Raw genomic sequence first — 22,503 nt, 5'->3', positions numbered from 1 at the left:
GACAGAACCAGCCGTACAGACAGAACCAGCCATACAGACAGAACCAGCCGTACAGACAGAACCAGCCGTACAGACAGAACCAACCGTACAGACAGAACCAGCCGTACAGACAGGGCCAGACACACCACCACCACACACCAGCTTGGGCCCTTTCAAAAGTAGAGGATAAAAGAATTAAGGAGGGAAAAGGAAAGCCCTGCTTCAAACGTGCAGTGATCTGCTCTGACAGCTGGTGCTTAACCCTACTGTCCCTGTATATAACTACTGACCCTGGAACTGTCCCTGTATATAACTACTGACCCTGGAACTGACCCTGTATATAACTACTGACCCTGTATATAACTACTGACCCTGGAACTGACCCTGTATATAACTACTGACCCTGTATATAACTACTGACCCTGGAACTGACCCTGTATATAACTACTGACCCTGTATATAACTACTGACCCTGGAACTGTCCCTGTATATAACTACTGACCCTGTATATAACTACTGACCCTGTATATAACTACTGACCCTGGAACTGTCCCTGTATATAACTACTGACCCTGTATATAACTACTGACCCTGTATATAGCTATTGACCCTGTATATAACTACTGACCCTGGAACTGTCCCTGTATATAACTACTGACCCTGGAACTGTCCCTGTACATAGCTACTGACCCTGTATATAGCTACTGACCCTGGAACTGTCCCTGTACATAGCTACTGACCCTGGAACTGTCCCTGTATATAGCTACTGACCCTGGAACTGTCCCTGTATATAACTACTGACCTTGTATATAACTACTGACCCTGTATATTCTGGAATGGACCAATTTCTTAATTGAACAGATTGAATGTAAAACTACACACGTTACATGTGACGATTATAATGCACTGCGACTGCCCTGATCAACCTAGGAAGGTTGTAGCGTCTAACAGTTTGAGAGTGTCTATTTACTGTATATAGGCAACCCGATGTGCAATGTAAATCAAATAAGAAATCTCCAAACAGCACATTTTAAGGAGGCAATATATATTTTCTGCTAACACTACTATATAGATCACACACACACGTACACACACACACACACACACACACTGTATGTGACAGATAGACAGATCTTGAGCACACCAGGGATGGAAATCAACGTGTGATTCTGTTTTAGCTCATCCTCCATCTAGCAGACACTTTCCTTTGGTTTTTAATGGTTTATTGGTAAATGTGGACAGGTGTTGCCGTTTCCAACAAAACCCAACGATGTTGTCAGTGTCATATAATGACTAGATATACAACACGTAGATATGTTTGTAGCCTTATATCACAACACCATGGCTTAACACTGGCGGAGTGAAAATAACGTTTTTATTTTTTTATTTTTGTCTTTTAATTGAAATGTGGTTGACGAGATCTGAAATATGTCCATGAATTCACAACGCATCTCTGAATGGAGACTGGAGATGCCCAGTCGAAACATTACATGAAAGAGGAGTTAGATATGACTGACAACCATATGGTCCTCGACCCTCTGTCCAATAGGGGATCATGTGGAGCAGCAGCAGCCTCTAAAACGACTATATTTTACCCACGTCGATAGAATCTGTCTGTTTCATGCCAGTGAAAGTGATTATCTCTTTCTTGAATAGGGAACAAACGCAGTTGGGTAGAGGGAACTTCCCCTTTGTGCGTTCTGCCAATCAAATGCTCAAATGTCATCTGTAGTGACATGAATGCATGTCACTATGCGTGGAGAACAGTGGCAAGACATTATAATGTTTTGGCTTACAGTTCGGCTTGCAGAAAGAACCATCATTCTTCATTTTCAACTGTTTTCAAATATGGAAACTCGACACCAAACATCTTATCTCATAGGCAAGACGAAGTGATTTTCTAAAGGCATTATTAAACCTCAAAAGATACTACAAAATGTGATCATTAGACATACATCCTACGCTCAGCAGCTGGGGTTATAAGAGTCAAAAATAACCAAGGTATTTTCATTATTGTTAAACCTTATGTGTTATTCTACACTGACTTGCAAGATATAGAGCCAGTTGGCTGAACGAGGACAAGGTAAATATGAATCTAGCTGTTTTTTTCTACACATCGTCAGGACAGAACGGCAGTGTTTTGTAAAACTCAAGGATGGGGTGGTCACTTTGTTAACAACTGTTAACATCTCTAATATGAAATATTAAAGTCTCGATGTTTCCACACCCCTGAATTAGAATAGCTCATGATATGCTGTAGACCAGGGGTGTCAAAGTCAAATGGACGGAGGGCCAAATAAAAAAATCAGCTACAAGACGAGGGCCGGACTGTTCGAATGTTCATTGAAAAATTTTTAAATGACGCATATAGTCTAGTGAACCTAATTGAACCTACTGAAAACCTAACAAATATATTACAATATGATCAGATAAATAAAGCAATATTTTCTTATGGCTCTGTCAGTAATCTTTAATTTTCAACAGACACAAAAGACAAATTTTCTTTATATAAATATCCCCATAACATGAACATTAAATGAAAGAAACCGGTATTCAAGGCACCATCAGTAGACTATATTTTCTATTTTAGCAAAAGTGGGCTAAATTTACTTCAAAGAAAAAACAATAATAGCAATTTTCTATCATCCACTCAACTGAAATATTTTTAAAATATAATTGGATTGAAATACAAAAAAATAAAGTGCAAAAATCTATTAATCAAAAACAACACTTTGTTTAAGGAGAAGTAACATGCAGTGAAAACAAATATTAAATTTTAACTTTTAAACTTGAACTGAGTAAAAACTCTAAATATGTGATTGCACAGTAATGTTCACTTGTTTGAGGTTGAGGGTGATACTTGGTGGTGTCCCATCTTTTCCACAAGTTCATCAATGTTCGGGGTAAGGCTCTGAGCTGAAGAAATCCTCAGAATTGAGTGGAGGTGTTCAGCAGTAAGTCGACTTCTGTGTGATGTTTTGTTCAGGTTCATCAAAGAAAACAGTTGTTCACACAGGTATGTGCTGCCAAACATAGACAACGTTTGAGCAGCCTGGATGCGCAGCTGGGGCATTGTGCCGGGGAGGAAACGGGCGAACTCCGCAGCACCCACTGCCGCATATTTTGCCCTCAGTGCATCATTGCATTGGAGGTCAATCAACTCCATTTGGAGGTTTGGTGGTGAGCTTTCCACGTCAACAGCAAATGGGTTACCGAGCAGTTCCAACCTGCTTTTTTGTGCTTCAAAGTCAGCAAATCGGCGTCGAAAGTCAGCGGCAAGCATACCTATTTTATCAGCCAACTGTGTGCTCGGGAACGCACTGGTAGAGAGCTTCTCTTTCATGGTCTGGCAGCTGGGAAAGTGGCTCAAATTTTCTTTCCGCGTCTGCGTCTCCCACAGAGTCAGTTTGGTTTTAAATGCCTTCACTGTACTGTACATATCAGAGATGACACGATCCCGACCCTGCAGCTGCAAGTTTATTGCATTCAGATGACTCGTAATGTCACACAGAAAAGCCATTTCACACAGAAACATTTCGTCTCGGAGTTGTGTTGTGTCTTTCCCTTTGCTGTCCAAGAACAGACAAATCTCCTCACGAAGCTCGAAACATCTTTGAAGCACCTTTCCCTGGCTTAGCCATCGCACCTCTGTGTGATAAGGCAAATCACCATGCTCCGTTTCTAACTCCGTCAGAAATGCCTTGAACTGGCGGTGATTCAAACCTTTGGCTCTGATAAAGTTAACTGTGCGCGTGATGATGCTCATTACATGCTCCATTTTCAAGGCTTTACCGCACAACGCTTCCTGGTGTATGATACAATGATAAGCTGTCAGCTCACCTGTCGCGTTTTCCTCTTGCATCTTTTCCCGTATCTTCGCCACCAGTCCGCTCCTGTGTCCACACATCGCAGGTGCTCCGTCGGTTGTCAAACCCACAAGTTTTTCCCAAGGCAGCTCCATCTCATTTACACATCTTGACACCTCTTCATACAAATCATGCCCCGTAGTTGTGCCATGCATAGGACGTAAAGCCAAAAACTCCTCTGTCACGCTTAGGTTGGAGTCCACTCCGCGGATGAAAATTGACAACTGGGCAATGTCAGAAATGTCGGTGCTCTCATCCACAGCCAAGGAATATGCAATAAAATCTTTTCCCTTTTTCACAAGCTGCTCTTTTAGATTGATGGACAACTGGTCTACTCTCTCGGCAATGGTGTTTCTGCTCAGACTCACATTTAAAAAGAGTTGCCTTTTTTCTGGGCAAACTTCGTCACAAACTTTAATCATGCAGTTTTTGATGAAATCCCCCTCCGTAAATGGCCGGGCTGATTTAGCGATCTCTTCTGCCAAAATAAAACTGGCCTTGACAGTTGCGTCCGCGTGTGTGTCCGCGTGTTTCGTTTCATAATGTCGTCTCAGATTATACTCTTTCAGTACCGCCACACTTTCTCCACACAGAAGACACACAGGTTTTCCAGCTACCTTCGTGAACATATACTCCGACTCCCACCTTGTTTGAAACCCCCGGTTCTCAGTATCCACCTTCCGTTTTGCCATTTTTGATGGGTATCTGAAAGTTAATTTTACTGTGATGCTGACGACTGCTGTGCCAATAAATATTGAAATGAAGCAGCCTACTGCTCGGTGCGTCACCTTTGCATTGTGGGAAATGTAGTAATGGTGCGTGTAAAAGATCTGCGGGCTGCCGGCTTGCTGCGGGCCGGTTCTAATAATAAATCAAGATCATCCCAGGGGCCGTAAAAAACCTTCTTGCGGGCCGGATGTGGCCCGCGGGCCTTGACTCTGACATATGTGCTGTAGACCATACTATTTAACAAGAGGGTTTTCATCTATACTGAACAAAAATATAAAGTAAACATGTAAAGTGTTGGCACTGCCACCCAGGACCTCTATACCTGCCGGTGACCTCTATACCTGCCGGTGACCTCTATACCTGCCGGTGACCTCTATACCTGCCGGTGACCTCTGTACCTGCCGGTGACCTCTGTACCTGCCGGTGACCTCTGTACCTGCCGGTGACCTCTGTACCTGCCGGTGACCTCTATACCTGCCGGTGACCTCTATACCTGCCGGTGACCTCTATACCTGCCGGTGTCAGAGGAAGGCCCAAAGAAATGTTAAATACTCCACCCACCCAAGCCATAGACTGTTCTCTCTGCTACCTCACGGCAAGTGGTACCAGTGCACCAAGTCTGGAACCAACAGGAACCTGAACAGCTTCTACAGCCAAGCCATAAGACTGCTAAACCAGACTGCTAAACCAGGCTGCTAAACCAGGCTGCTAATCTAGACACCTAATCCAGACTGCTAATCCAGACTGCTTTGACCTTTTATATAACACTGGACTCTACCCTCACGCACACTGGACTCTACCCTCACGCACACTGGACTCTACCCTCACGCACACTGGACTCTACCCTCACGCACACTGGACTCTAACCACACGCACACTGGACTCTACCCTCACGCACACTGGACTCTACCCTCACTCACACTGGACTCTACCCTCACGCACACTGGACTCTACCCTCACGCACACTGGACTCTACCCTCACGCACACTGGACTCTACCCTCACGCACATTGGACTCTACCCTCACGCACACTGGACTCTACCCTCACTCACACTGGACTCTACCCTCACGCATATTGGACTCTATCCTCACGCACACTGGACTCTACCCTCACTCACACTGGACTCTAACCTCACTCACACTGGACTCTACCCTCACTCACACTGGACTCTACCCTCACTCACACCGGACTCTACCCTCACTCACACCGGACTCTACCCTCACTCACACTGGACTCTACCCTCACGCACACTGGACTCTACCCTCACTCATACTGGACTCTACCCTCACTCACACTGGACTCTACCCTCACGCACACTGGACTCTACCCTCACGCACACTGGACTCTACCCTCACGCACACTGGACTCTACCCTCACGCACACTGGACTCTACCCTCACGCACACTGGACTCTACCCTCACGCACACTGGACTCTACCCTCACGCACACTGGACTCTACCCTCACGCACACTGGACTCTACCCTCACGCACACTGGACTCTAACCACACGCACACTGGACTCTAACCACACGCACACTGGACTCTACCCTCACTCACACTGGACTCTACCCTCACGCACACTGGACTCTACCCTCACGCACACTGGACTCTACCCTCACGCACACTGGACTCTACCCTCACGCACATTGGAATCCACCCTCACGCACATTGGACTCTACCCTCACTCACACTGGACTCTACCCTCACTCACACTGGACTCTACCCTCACGCACATTGGACTCTACCCTCACGCACACTGGACTCTACCCTCACTCACACTGGACTCTACCCTCACTCACACTGGACTCTACCCTCACTCACACTGGACTCTACCCTCACTCACACTGGACTCTACCCTCACTCACACTGGACTCTACCCTCACTCACACTGGACTCTACCCTCACTCACACTGGACTCTATCCTCAAGCACACTGGACTCTACCCTCACTCACACTGGACTCTACCCTCACTCACACTGGACTCTACCCTCACGCACACTGGACTCTACCCTCACGCACACTGGACTCTACCCTCACGCACACTGGACTCTACCCTCACGCACACTGGACTCTACCCTCACGCACACTGGACTCTACCCTCACGCACACTGGACTCTACCCTCACGCACACTGGACTCTACCCTCACGCACATTGGACTCTACACTCACGCACATTGGACTCTACCCTTAAACACAATGGACTCTACCCTTACACATACTTACACTGACACCCCAACACACACATACACACTGCCCACACACATAACATGCTCACACATGGATATTGACGCCATACACACACACACACACACACACACACACACACACACACACACACACACACACACACACACACACACACACACACACACACACACACACACACGCTAATGCTATTCCTCCACATTTGCTGCAGCTAAAGCTCAGTGTGTTATCCATCTGTTGCCTTGTCACTTCACCCCTATCTATATGTACATAGCTACCTCAATTACCTTGTGACCCTCCTGCACATGGACTTGATACTGGTATTCCCTGTATATAGCCATGTTATTACCTGGTACTCCCTGTATATAACCATGATATTACCTGGTACTCCTGTATATAGCCATGTAATTACCTGGTACTCCCTGTATATAACCATGTTATTACCTGGTACTTCCTGTATATAGCCATGTTATTACCTGGTAATTCCTGTATATAACCATGTTATTACCTGGTACTCCCTGTATATAAACATGATAGTTGTAATCCTTATTGTTGTTTGTTATTCACTATGTATTTATTCCTTGTGTTACTATTTCCATTTTTATTTATCTAATATATATTAATCTTTCTCTCTGCATCGTTGGAAAAAGACACATAAATAAGCATGTCACTGTTAGTCTACACCTGTTGTTCACAAAGCATGTGACAAATAAAATTGTTTTTGACATCACCTAGTTAAATAAGACATCAACTAGAACAGGACATTGTAATGAAGTCATCTAGACCAGGACATTGTAATGAAGTCATCTAGAACAGGGCTGTAATGAAGTCATCTAGAACAGGGCTGTAATGAAGTCAACTAGAACAGGGCTGTAATGAAGTCATCTAGAACAGGGCTGTAATGAAGTCATCTAGAACAGGGCTGTAATGAAGTCATCTGGAACAGGACATTGTAATGAAGTCATCTAGAACAGGGCTGTAATGAAGTCATCTAGAACAGGACATTGTAATGAAGTCATCTAGAACAGGGCTGTAATGAAGTCATCTAGAACAGGACATTGTAATGAAGTCATCTAGAACAGGGCTGTAATGAATTCATCTAGAACAGGGCTGTAATGAAGTCATCTAGAACAGGGCTGTAATGAAGTCATCTAGGACAGGGCTGTAATGAAGTCATCTAGAACAGGGCTGTAATGAAGTCATCTACAACAGGGCTGTAATGAAGTCATCTAGAACAGGACATTGTAATGAAGTCATCTAGACCAGGACTGTAATGAAGTCATCTAGAACAGGGCTGTAATGAAGTCAACTAGAACAGGGCTGTAATGAAGTCAACTAGAACAGGAATGTAATGAAGTCAACTAGAACAGGACATTGTAATGAAGTCATCTAGAACAGGGCTGTAATGAAGTCATCTAGAACAGGGCTGTAATGAAGTCATCTAGAACAGGGCTGTAATGAAGTCATTTAGAACAGGGCTGTAATGAAGCCATCTAGAACAGGAATGTAATGAAGTCAACTAGAACAGGACATTGTAATGAAGTCATCTAGAACAGGGCTGTAATGAAGTCATTTAGAACAGGGCTGTAATGAAGTCATCTAGAACAGGGCTGTAATGAAGTCATCTAGAACAGGACATTGTAATGAAGTCATCTAGAACAGGGCTGTAATGAAGTCATATAGAACATGGCTGTAATGAAGTCATCTAGAACAGGACATTGTAATGAAGTCATCTAGAAAAGGGCTGTGATGAAGTCATCTAGAACAGGGCTGTAATGAAGTCATCTAGAACAGGACATTGTAATGAAGTCATCTAGGACAGGACATTGTAATGAAGTCATCTAGAACAGGGCTGTAATGAAGTCATCTAGAACAGGGCTGTAATGAAGTCATTTAGAACTGGGCTGTAATGAAGCCATCTAGAACAGGAATGTAATGAAGTCAACTAGAACAGGACATTGTAATGAAGTCATCTAGAACAGGGCTGTAATGAAGTCATTTAGAACAGGGCTGTAATGAAGTCATCTAGAACAGGGCTGTAATGAAGTCATCTAGAACAGGACATTGTAATGAAGTCATCTAGAACAGGGCTGTAATGAAGTCATATAGAACATGGCTGTAATGAAGTCATCTAGAACAGGACATTGTAATGAAGTCATCTAGAAAAGGGCTGTGATGAAGTCATCTAGAACAGGGCTGTAATGAAGTCATCTAGAACAGGACATTGTAATGAAGTCATCTAGGACAGGACATTGTAATGAAGTCAACTAGAACAGGACATTGTGATGAAGTCACCTAGAACAGGACATTGTAATGAAGTCATCTAGAACAGGGCTGTAATGAAGTCATCTAGACCAGGACATTGTAATGAAGTCATCTAGAACAGGACATTATAATGAAGTCATCTAGAACATGACTTTGTAATGAAGTCATCTAGACCAGGACATTGTAATGAAGTCATCTAGAACAGGACATTGTAATGAAGTCATCTAGAACAGGGCTGTAATGAAGTCATCTAGAACAGGGCTGTAATGAAGTCATCTAGAACAGGACATTGTAATGAAGTCATCTAGAACAGGGCTGTAATGAAGTCATCTAGAACAGGGCTGTAATGAAGTCATCTAGAACAGGGCTGTAATGAAGTCATCTAGAACAGGACATTGTAATGAAGTCATCTAGAACAGGGCTGTAATGAAGTCATCTAGAACAGGGCTGTAATGAAGTCATCTAGAACAGGACATTGTAATGAAGTCATCTAGAACAGGGCTGTAATGAAGTCATCTAGAACAGGGCTGTAATGAAGTCATCTACAACAGGGCTGTAATGAAGTCATCTAGAACAGGGCTGTACTGAAGTCAAAGAAGGCATACCTGACAGGGGGGTCTAGTTGAGCCCAGGGCAACTTTCTAAATGTGATTAAAAGGAAAGCATTGCCCTAAGTGTGTGTTGTGCCACCATTGAGTTCAGACTTCTAGCCGTGCACGGACTTCATAACTCATTTGTATGTTCGATCTATGACTTTAATATCTATGAATTCATCAACCCCGACATAAAGATGCAGAGTACATTAGATGTCAGTAACATTAAATGCCAGTCTGAATCAACATGTATCCAGTAATTGCTATGGCAACTCGAGAATAGGAATCAATTGCTGTCAGCAAGTATTGTGATTCATCGTCCAAGCTCAGTGTATTTTCATATGCAAATTCGTTTCCTATCAACATGTAATTGGTCACGAAATGTAAACTCTACTGTAACAGAAACGAATCTATGATCCTTAATATATTATTCTGCAGTCTATTCCAATACACACAAATCATAGAAATAGTGAATATAGATCAACTCACCACAACTGTAGGGACCCCTGCCACGAGCGCATACAGTAAAGTCGGTGGGATCGCGCTGGACTCCTCCGGTCCGAGGTACGGCTTCACGTAGGCATTGTCATAGCAGAAGAACCCTTGGACGTGCACGTTGAACGTGTCCGTGTACTCGAAGTAGTATGCTAGCATGACCGTCCCCGCCATGATCACCAGCTGAAAATAAAGCATGTTCGTGAAAGGTAGAGGAATGAACATTTAACAAATCACTTCACTGAGGAGAGAAAGCCCTGCCATTCATGCCGCCTTCTCCGCCCTAGACTAGCGCAACAGCCTGACCATCACAACTCCGGTCAGCACCACGTGTCTCCTACTGCCATTAATGCTTGTTAAAAGGCATTGCCGATAATATTCACAGAGCCTTTTTCTGTCATGGCACACCGTGTTGGTCCCTGGAACCGGAATGAACGAGACAGAGACGGAAACTTGGTGAGTGGGAGGGAGGGAGGGCGGGAGGGAGCGCAGCCGTGGGTCTGATTCTAGGATGAATGTGTGTGTGTGTGTGTGTGTGTGTGTGTGTGTGTGCGTGCGTGCGTGCGTGTGTGTGTACAGTGGCAGTCGCGTTTCGCTACTATTTACCGTGGGCAGGATGACAGAAAGAGGAAGCGCTGCACTTTGTCTATCCGTTGAGCACGGGCAGTGGATGACTGACTCTGAGCAAATCGTTAGAGCTTTAGATTCGGCTCCAAATCATCGTAACCGTCAGTCTAAAAAGTGCGTCAGCATTAGTGCTCTTTGGAGAGAAATGTACCATTCCTAATTAATATTCATTATTTGCGCGTCCGCGTGTGTCCGAAAGACTCCAACAGAACGCAGTAATTACATCTGATGTCAACCACACTAGTCTACACTCCAGACAACTAGATTATTATACTATTGCACATGTAACCCAGACAACTAGATGTTGTTATACATGTAACCCAGACAACTAGATGATATTATAATATTGTACATGTAACCCAGACAACTAGATGTTGTTATACATGTAACCCAGACAACTAGATTATATTATACTATTGTACATGTAACCCAGACAACTAGATGTTGTTATACATGTAACCCAGACAACTAGATTTTGTTATGCATGTAACCCAGACAACTAGATGTTGTTATACATGTAACCCAGACAACTAGATGTTGTTATACATGTAACCCAGACAACTAGATGTTGTTATACATGTAACCCAGACAACTAGATGTTGTTATACATGTAACCCAGACAACTAGATGTTGTTATACATGTAACCCAGACAACTAGATGTTGTTATACATGTAACCCAGACAACTAGATTTTGTTATACATGTAACCCAGACAACTAGATTATATTATACTATTATACATGTAACCCAGATAACTAGATTATATTGTACATGTAACCCAGACAACTAGATTATATTATACTATTGTACATGTAACCCAGATAACTAGATTATATTGTACATGTAACCCAGACAACTAGATTATATTATACTATTGTACATGTAACCCAGATAACTAGATTATATTGTACATGTAACCCAGACAACTAGATTATATTATACTATTGTACATGTAACTCAGACAACTAGATTATATTATACATGTAACCCAGACAACTAAATTATATTATACTATTGTACATGTAACCCAGAAAACTAGATTATATTATAATATTGTACATGTAACCCAGACAACTAGAATATATTATACTATTGTACATGTAACCCAGACAACTAGATTATATTGTACATGTAACCCAGACAACTAGATTATATTATACTATTGTACATGTAACCCAGACAACTAGATTATATTATAATATTGTACATGTAACCCAGACAACTAGATTATATTATACATGTAACCCAGACAACTAGATTATATTATACTATTGTACATGTAACCCAGACAACTAGATTATATTATAATATTGTACATGTAACCCAGAAAACTAGATTATATTATAATATTGTACATGTAACCCAGACAACTAGATTATATTATAATATTGTACATGTAACCCAGAAAACTAGGTTATATTATACTATTGTACATGTAACCCAGACAACTAGATTATATTATGATATTGTACATGCAACCCAGACAACTAGATTATATTATAATATTGTACATGTAACCCAGACAACTAGATTATATTATAATATTGTACATGTAACCCAGACAACTAGATTATATTATACTATTGTACATGTAACCCAGACAACTAGATTATATTATACTATTGTACATGTAACCCAGACAACTAGATTATATTATAATATTGTACATGTAACCCAGACAACTAGATTATATTATAATATTGTACATGTAACCCAGACAACTAGATTATATTATAATATTGTACATGTTACCCAGACAACTAGATTATATTATAATATTGTACATGTAACCCAGACAACTAGATTGTATTATAATATTGTACATGTAACCCAGACAACTAGATTATATTATAATATTGTACATGTAACCCAGACAACTAGATTATATTATAATATTGTACATGTAACCCAGACAACTAGATTATATTATACTATTGTACATGTAACCCAGACAACTAGATTATATTATAATATTGTACATGTAACCCAGACAACTAGATTATATTATAATATTGTACATGTAACCCAGACAACTAGATTGTATTATAATATTGTACATGTAACCCAGACATCTAGATTATATTATACTATTGTACATGTAACCCAGACAACTAGATTATATTATAATATTGTACATGTAACCCAGACAACTAGATTATATTATAATATTGTACATGTAACCCAGACAATTAGATTATATTATAATATTGTACATGTAACCCAGACAACTAGATTATATTGTACATGTAACCCAGACAACTAGATTATATTGTACATGTAACCCAGACAACTAGATTATATTATAATATTGTACATGTAACCCAGACAACTAGATTATATTAATATTGTACATGTAACCCAGACAACTAGATTATATTATAATATTGTACATGTAACCCAGACAACTAGATTATATTAATATTGTACATGTAACCCAGACAACTAGATTATATTATATTATGTTTCTATTTGTAAAATACTAAAGAAAGGTATGTAAAAAATAATTTTGGCCACAAGTTTCAGAAGAAAATGTCATCTAAAAATTGAGAATATGTCTAAATATAACCACAGTCTGACTTTCAGGAAATGGCAGTTAACTAAAGTCAAGTACACTGAATTTAGAATAACAAAGACGAAACAACTATTTAGACCCAATCGCCATCTTTTGGAAGTTACAATATATAGTCCAGTTTGTTACATTCTCTATGAAATGGGCTTTAAAATGGATGTGCTGTGTGTCCATTTAAATGTGGTTACAATTCATGACATTTTGAACTAACTACTGAAAATACATATTGTCATCCACTTTTTGACAGTTTTTATTATGACTTTTGAAAATACTAATATTAATGGAACACCCCCCCCCCCCCCCCCCCCCAAACAAATATATCTAATTTGATAAGTACATGCAAAAAGGTGATTTTATCCTGTGGTGCTTGGCCTTAAGGCTAATGTATAGTTCTCATAGGGTTAATTCTCTGACTGGTGGCCTCATATTTTGGAGCCAATCTTTACCCATTATTCCAGGTGTCGCAATGTGCGTTCCAGATCACGGGTGTTTTAGCCCGGAACAAACTCTCTACAGATCAGTGGTCTTTTAGCCCGGAACAAACTCTCTCCAGATCAGTTTTTTTTGTCAATTCAGATCAAACTCTTTATGAAAGGCCAGACAATGAGTAGCCGGTGAATCACAATGGTCCATTACTTGAGCCGCATCATGCACAAAGATCCAATCATCCCAAAGGATCTACACATCTGTCCAATTACTGATGAGGAAGAGGACATGTCAGCTCTGAGGAGTCAGTATTGAGGAACAGGACATGTCAGCTCTGAGGAGTCAGTATTGAGGAACAGGACATGTCAGCTCTGAGGAGTCAGTATTGAGGAACAGGACATGTCAGCTCTGAGGAGTCAGTATTGAGGAAGAGGACATGTCAGCTCTGAGGAGTCAGTATTGAGGAACAGGACATGTCAGCTCTGAGGAGTCAGTATTGAGGAACAGGACATGTCAGCTCTGAGGAGTCAGTATTGAGGAACAGGACATGTCAGCTCTGAGGAGTCAGTATTGAGGAACAGGACATGTCAGCTCTGAGGAGTCAGTATTGAGGAACAGGACATGTCAGCTCTGAGGAGTCAGTATTGAGGAACAGGACATGTCAGCTCTGAGGAGTCAGTATTGAGGAACAGGACATGTCAGCTCTGAGGAGTCAGTATTGAGGAACAGGACATGTCAGCTCTGAGGAGTCAGTATTGAGGAAGAGGACATGTCAGCTCTGAGGAGTCAGTATTGAGGAACAGGACATGTCAGCTCTGAGGAGTCAGTATTGAGGAACAGGACATGTCAGCTCTGAGGAGTCAGTATTGAGGAACAGGACATGTCAGCTCTGAGGAGTCAGTATTGAGGAACAGGACATGTCAGCTCTGAGGAGTCAGTATTGAGGAACAGGACATGTCAGCTCTGAGGAGTCAGTATTGAGGAACAGGACATGTCAGCTCTGAGGAGTCAGTATTGAGGAACAGGACATGTCAGCTCTGAGGAGTCAGTATTGAGGAACAGGACATGTCAGCTCTGAGGAGTCAATATTGAGGAACAGGACATTTCAGCTCTGAGGAGTCAGTATTGAGGAACAGGACATGTCAGCTCTGAGGAGTCAGTATTGAGGAACAGGACATGTCAGCTCTGAGGAGTCAGTATTGAGGAACAGGACATGTCAGCTCTGAGGAGTCAGTATTGAGGAACAGGACATGTCAGCTCTGAGGAGTCAGTGTTGAGGAACAGGACATCATCACTGATTAACACTCTTCATATCTTCAAGCATGGGTATGCTTGTCATCGTCAAGGACTAGGGAGATTTTTGGGGTAAAAATAAAATGGAAGGGGGCATGGTTATGGGGTTGAACTGAACTTGTTTTTGGTGCTCTCCTGCCAACTTTAACTAAATTCTTGTTCTCTCCATGTAAATCGTTGTAACACAAACAGCAATTCCCATTGGTCAATTTCAGGTGTACTGTATCTACAACCATTGTGAATTGACTCAAGAGGAACAACTCGCCATGACAACGTGCTCCAGGCTAGGCCAGTTAGTCCTGCATGCTCAGCTAGCCCCTTACACAATGAAGAGTCTGTCACGGCAACCAACCAAGTTGTGTTGGAAGCTATCTCTGACATGAGGGTGGACTTTTCTACCAAACTCTAAGGTGTCCTTCCAGGGATTAGTGAAGTTAAACGTGTCCTTCAGGCCTACTCCTCGTGATTGGACGAAGCAGAGGAACTCATTAGCACGGTGGAAGATACTGTTGTCACTGTCAAAACAACAACCGAAAATTTGGAAAAACAGTTGGCCAACTTCAAAAGTAAACTCGCTCGAGAACCAGCGCAAGAGATCAAACTTAAGACTGGTTAATTTACCCTAAAAATAGGAAAATGGTGACGCAGTTGCTTTGAGAGAGATGGCTGCCTGAAGCATTGTGGCCGAACATTTTTCCGGACCCACTGTGCATTGAAAGTGCCCATTGGCTTCCAGATCCTACATGCCCGAGAAGCCACCCCTCTCTCCGAGTCCTTACCATAAAGTTTCTCAACATTCAAGACAAGTCAGAGTGATGCAAAAAGCCAGGGCCAACGACAAAGTGATGTACGGTGGCTGAGACCATGCCTGACCTATCCGCGGACCTCTCCCGAAAAAGAAAACGCTACGATGGGGTCAAACGCCAGCTCAGGTCCCTCAACATTGCCTATGGAATAGACTTTGTTTGTTTAGCGTCATTTAGGTTAGACCGCTTCCTTTACAAGATCAGTCGTCCACCAGAATGCACTTCATGATTAGGGGGAGGTGGGAGGGGAAGTTTTGGATGTCTTGGTAAGGGAGACAGGGAGAGCATCCAAGAGCGACATAAGTTTTTTGTTGAAACGCTCTTGAACGCCGGAATGCTGAACGAGAGACCTTGGTTTATTGTTTTTTTATTTATTTTTAAAGCTGACAGTGTTTTTAAGTACTTTTATTTTATTTTGGATCCTGCGTCTCTGTTGGGATTAGTTGCTGTGAGCGCTGCTGTCTGTCCCGAGATGCTGACAGATTCTGCATAGGGGGAGAGATACGGAAGCCCAGCTGTCCTACTTGGCTCAGCGGTCTCAAATGGAGGTCGCTGTTGAACGTTTCCAGCACTGCAGGAGCTGTGTTTACTTTGCTTTGTTCCGGGACGATGTGGACCGCACTGACTTTCAATGCAGCAACTGATTGCTTGCGGAGGACTACAGGAGTGAAATGGCTACTCTTAGCAAGCAAGTAGCGAACCTACAGAAGCTACAGAATTCCCCTACTGGGGAATCCACGCCCGCCTAATTTTTCCGTGTCTTCCACCCCAGTATCCGGATGCCACTCTGGTCTGGTGGAAGTGTCGCCGCTGTGTCGGCACTCCACAGCCGACTGGCCGGTGCTCAGCAGGGTTCCATCCCCGTAGGGGTCTCCCCCTTCCCTGGAGAACGGAGCTGTTCTCGACCCAACCAACCAGCCATGGATGTACGTCACTCGCCGTGGAAGTCGGAGAAAGCGTCCTCTGGCAACGGGGGTCTCCATGGAGATGTTGAGCCCGGACCTGACACAGACCAGTAACAGCTTTGCCGCCCTGGATCCAGAGGTTACAGCGCCTTCTTCCTTGGGGGCGTCCCATTCAAGATCGGATCCGGAGGTACCTGTTCTGTCAAGTCCCTCTCCAGGTGTGACAAAACTAGGGCCTGTAGGACCGGCCTTGTTGATTGTGTTGTTAAGAAGGCAGAGTAGCGTTTTATTATGGACAGACTTCTCTCCCTTCTTATCTACTGTTGTTTCAATATGTTTTGACCATGACAGTTTACAGTCTAGCGGACAAGTAATAGCATCCTGTTTCTCCTCTCATTCTCGTGGTGTTATGGTTTTAATTCACAAATCTGTTCCATTTCAAGTGGATAATATTATAACTAATGAATCTGGAGAATACATTTTGAAACAGTGAGCATATTAATGAGCGTATTAATCTGGTTAATGTTTATGGTCCTAATGATGATAATCCCAAATTATTTGATCATGTATTTATATTGATAACCTCCCCTTCTGGTAAAGTCTTATTGGCAGGGAATTTTAAATGGATTCTTGATCCTCATCTAGATCGCTCCTCTGGTTTAGACTCTTCCCACTAGCAGAGTAGAAAGAAATTACAACATTTCATTAAGGACTTAAATCTATGTGAATCTTGGAAGACTCAGAACCTGAGTAAAAGGGAACGCATGTTACTCGTCGACAATTAAATCCTATTCTCATATAGACTACTTTTCAGTTTCTTTGCTCATTGCATCCCAATTTAGCAGGAAGTGGATATTATAGTATTGTTTTGAGCAACCATTCCTCTTTGTCATTAATCTATTGAGTACCACAGTATGAGTCATAATACCCATAAAAACCTAGCGGTAAAACCACGAAATTATATTTTTAAATTTTTTAAATCCAACATTTATTTTTCCACAATTTTATAACTACTAATTTTATAACTACTGCATATTAGGTCTTTGTTTCGTGTAGGCTTACCCTGGTCTACACTCTCAGAGAAGGTAACTTTTATCAATACACAGTATATGCCTGTAATTTCCCCCAAACACAATGAAATGCTAATTAGCCGCTAATGCGGCTATCCTACAGGTACTACACATCCTGTCAATAGCTTTGACGTAATCCATCAAGGTGCAGAGTGGATAAAATCCCAACATTTCTCCATACAAACTCTCATTGACGTATATATTATAGCCTTTTTAGTTTCTTGTGTAAATAATTGATATTGCGTTTTTCTCATATGTATTCTTATTTACCATTATTTATTTACTATTAAAAAAAAATAAGTACCCTGGCCTTTGTAGCTAACTGGCTAAAATTGTATTTGATTTGATGTCACCTCATGGATAAGTGTGACTTTTCCGACTTCTGTAAGCGAGATTAAGGTTAAGGTAAGCCCTGTTTGCTAGCTACTAAAAAACTATTTTGGTTTGGTTAAAGATCTGTGGTTAGCTAAGGTGCTTTTGAAAATTAGCTAGATAACCACTAACTGTAGTTACCGGTGGAGGCTGCTGATGGGAGCCTGGTACCAGTGAGAACCTTGGTGCCAGTATGGACCTTGGTACCAGTAAGGACCTTGGTGCCAGTAAAGATCTTGGTGCCAGTAAGGACCTTGGTGCCAGTATGGACCCGGTGTCAGTAAGGACCTTGGTGTCAGTAAGGACCTGGTGTCAGTAAGGACCTTGGTGCCAGTAGGAACCTTGGTGCCAGTAAGAACCTTGGTGCCAGTAAGGACCCGGTGCCAGTAAGGTCCTTGGTGCCAGTAAGAACCTTGGTGCCAGTAAGGACCTTGGTGCCAGTAAGAACCTTGGTGCCAGTAAGGACCTTGGTGCCAGTAAGGACCTTGGTGCCAGTAAAGACCTTGGTGCCAGTAAGGACCCGGTGTCAGTAAGGACCTTGGTGCCAGTAAGAACCTTGGTGCCAGTAAGGACCCAGTGTCAGTAAGGACCTTGGTGCCAGTAAGGACCTGGTGTCAGTAAGGACCTTGGTGCCAGTAAGAACCTTGGTGCCAGTAAGGACCCGGTGCCCGTAAGTACCTTGGTGTCAGTAAGAACCTTGGTGCCAGTAAGGACCTTGGTGCCAGTACGAACCTTGGTGCCAGTAAGGACCTTGGTGTCAGCAAGGACCTTGGTGCCAGTAAGGACCCGGTGCCAGTAAGGACCTTGGTGCCAGTAAGGACCTTGGTGTCAGTAAGGACCTTGGTGCCAGTAAGGACCTTGGTGCCAGTAAGGACCTTGGTGCCAGTAAGAACCTTGGTGCCAGTAAGGACCTTGGTGCCAGTAAGGTCCTTGGTGTCAGTAAGGTCCTTGGTGCCAGTAAGGATAGTCTACACGGAGGCTGTAAGACTCCTTGATATAGAAATCCTTCGACTTCACTGCCTCAAATGGTAATATCCCTTGCACCATAGAGACACTTGACCTCCACCACTGCTGTCATGGAAACCAGACCATCCGGTGAGTATCCCAGGATCTCAGACCCCGTGACTCAAAGCCCTGACTCCTGCACATCCATCCCTGTACACATGTTTGATGCCTTGATGCCCTCCTCCCCACATTACAGACAACACCCCATATAACCACTGTGATCTGAGGACCCTTTTAGCAGCGACGGAGGAGTATCCCACTTGGTCCTAACCACTGCTAGGACCTAACCACTTGGTCCTAATTGCTGGCCTTCAAGCTCCTTCTTCTCATGGTGTGCTAGTTGAGGGTTGGGGCGCTGTCCAACTGTTGCCTGCCGTATAGCCTCCTGCTGCTCCACCGATAGTGCCATGCCTGCCAGGATGCCTGCCAGGATGCCTGCCAGGATGCCTGCCAGGATGCCTGCCAGGATGCCTGCCAGGATGCCTGCATGCTCAAGGTGCCCTTGTTTTTTGTTTTTTTAACAATGTCCGTTACAGACAGGGATGACAGGGAGGGTAGCGGTTGTCAAGGAGACATGCCATTCCACTAAACCTACCCCAGAGACGGTTCCTTAGCCACGGAAGATCGTTCTCTGTGGGCTCTCGGGACAGAGGGTTGTAGCCTTCAGCCGGGTACAGGTCCTCCACGGTGGGCTCTCGGGACAGAGGGTTGTAGCCTTCAGCCGGGTACAGGTCCTCCACGGTGGGCTCTCAGGACAGATGTAATCTTCAGTCTGGTAGAGATCCTCCTCTGTGGGCTCTTGGGACAGAGGGTTGTAGTCTTCAGTCTGGTACAGGTCCTCCTCTGAATGCACCTGGTTGGGAACAGCTGGCTTCCTCCACTCGCATTCCTCATCCGTACGGACGATATTGTAAACCGCCAAAATAGGTTGCATGGCTACACTGATGAGCTCCATGGAGGCTTTTACGTGTGGTAGAGAGAATCCCCTGGTCACCTATAGAGACCTGCCAACAGGAAGTGGTCACCCATTGAGACCTGCCAACAGGAAGGAGGTTAAGTGTCATATATTGCAGAGAGAATCCCCTGGTCACCTGTAGAGACCTGCCAACAGGAAGTGGTCACCCATTGAGACCTGCCAACAGGAAGGAGGTTAAGTGTCATATATTGCAGAGAGAATCCCCTGGTCACCTGTAGAGACCTGCCAACAGGAAGTGGTCACCTGTAGAGACCTGCCAACAGGAAGTGGTCACCTGTAGAGACCTGCCAACAGGAAGGAGGTTAAGTGTTACGTGTCTTTCAATGCATGATTTAGAACACCTTGAAATTTATTTTTTTGTAAGAAATGTGCTATATAAATGAAGTTTGATTTATGACATTACAGCTGTAGAATATTTAATAAACTCAAATTTTCACATGAGGACAAGTGTAGATTTTCCATAATTGTTTAATTAAATAACTTAAAATAGATCAAGACTATGTGAATGCATGTACCAATCAATAATCAATAAATACGTTGCCTTTGAAGATGTGTCTCTGGTCATGAAACTATAATACAGGCTGGATGTCAAATAGATATTTTTGATTACTTCTCATCAAATGACAACATTCTAGAACTGAGTTATCACTCATTGAAGCCTGGTATTCTGGGTAATAATTACATAATTGATTTGAGTGACTCTTTCCTTGTAGAATGTTGACAACTGTATAGAATAGGGTTAAAAAAATATCCTAGTATTTTACAAATGTTCCATCCTGAGAATAAATCACTTTTCTCCCTGGTAAACCGATATTTCCCGCGAAAACCAACAGTGGCATTCATATAAATATAACTAACTATAAATATACATATGTCTGGATTTCATTAGAGCTTTGATCAGCACGAAAATTCAAACCCGATGCTACTATATATTAAATAAATTTAATGTGCCCAATACCTATATGATATAGACTACTGCACATTGCGCACAACAGAAAAGCATTAAAAGCCCATTTATGTAGCTAGCTATAAGCTCTCTTGGGTAAATAAATGAAACTAGCTCCAGCAGGCTAATCTTTTGGAGTGCGAACTGTAATACTGTACCGTATTATACTGTATTATAAGGACTGGAATTAGGCACCTCGTTCAAACCATGATGAAGCAGAGGAGAACATGTGTTTCTGGTGCAGCTCTTGCGGCCTACAAAATTACAAGTATAGGCTAGTTAGATTGATTGACATTTTTAAATATAATTGGGCCTATTTGCATAATTAGTAGGCTGACGCATATATACCTTGCATAATATTTCCCCTAATGTTATTAGCCTGCCTCCTCTCTCTCTCTCTAATGTTGCTTCATTTCTTTCTCGCTTTCAACAGTTAAATGAAATACATTCCGTTGTCCTTATCTTCATCATTCTAATGACATCCTTGAATAATATAGGACAATAATTAGATGCAGAAGGCTTACAATTCCTTTAATGAAAATTGAATGGTTAGGGGTCTGAATAAATAACTGCTATAGCCTGAATATATTACTTGAAAGAGGCAGGCTAGGGCATTTATACATCAATCTAGAACAGGATTATCTATTTTGGATGCAATTTGAATGGAGTTGATGTATGCGTATGTGTGCGTGTGTGTGTGTGTGGGGGGGGGGGGGGGGCTGCAATTAAAACAATTATAATCTTTACAATTAAAAAACAAGGTGACCCCTGAAAGCCAGATGGGAGATGGGTAAATTAGTGCATTCAGTCTTTATATTACTGGAGCGTAGACTGCTGCAGAAGATGTAGGCCTACCTGTCAGCAGAAACAAAGTTACAATGGTGAGATGATAGGTCTACATGTAGTGTGAGCTGCTGCTCCATCCTGAGATGTGTTGTCTGTCCCCACCCTGAGATGTGTTGTCTGTCCCCATCCTGAGATGGGCCGTCTCTCCCCACCCTGAGATGGGCCGTCTGTCCCCACCCTGAGATGGGCCGTCTGTCCCCACCCTGAGATGTGTTGTCTGTCCCCATCCTGAGATGTGTTGTCTGTCCCCATCCTGAGATGGGCTGTCTGTCCCCACCCTGAGGTGTGTTGTCTGTCCCCATCCTGAGATGGGCCGTCTCTCCCCATCCTGAGATGTGTTGTCTCTCCCCACCCTGAGATGGGCCGTCTCTCCCCACCCTGAGATGGGCTGTCTGTCCCCACCCTGAGATGGGCCGTCTCTCCCCACCCCGAGATGGGCCGTCTCTCCCCACCCTGAGATGGGCCGTCTCTCCCCACCCTGAGATGGGCCGTGTCTCCCCACGCTGAGATGGGCCGTCTCTCCCCACCC

General features: G+C 43.1%; 1 protein-coding gene across 1 annotated transcript in view; it reads right to left on the bottom strand.

Annotated features, from left to right (window-relative positions):
* LOC139366662 (phospholipid phosphatase-related protein type 5-like) overlaps positions 1 to 10,358 on the bottom strand; it is an 85,880-nt gene extending 75,522 nt beyond the window's left edge. Inside the window, exon 1 of the mRNA XM_071104341.1 lies at positions 10,128 to 10,358. Coding sequence (XP_070960442.1) covers positions 10,128 to 10,358 — 231 coding nt within the window. The remainder of the gene's footprint in view (positions 1 to 10,127) is intronic.
* Positions 10,359 to 22,503: the final 12,145 nt, after the last annotated feature.

The sequence above is a fragment of the Oncorhynchus clarkii genome, chromosome 15 (assembly GCF_045791955.1).
Source record: "Oncorhynchus clarkii lewisi isolate Uvic-CL-2024 chromosome 15, UVic_Ocla_1.0, whole genome shotgun sequence".
NCBI lineage: Eukaryota > Metazoa > Chordata > Actinopteri > Salmoniformes > Salmonidae > Oncorhynchus > Oncorhynchus clarkii.
Note: the sequence above shows the minus strand (reverse complement) of the source record. Positions and strands in the feature narration are given on the sequence as shown.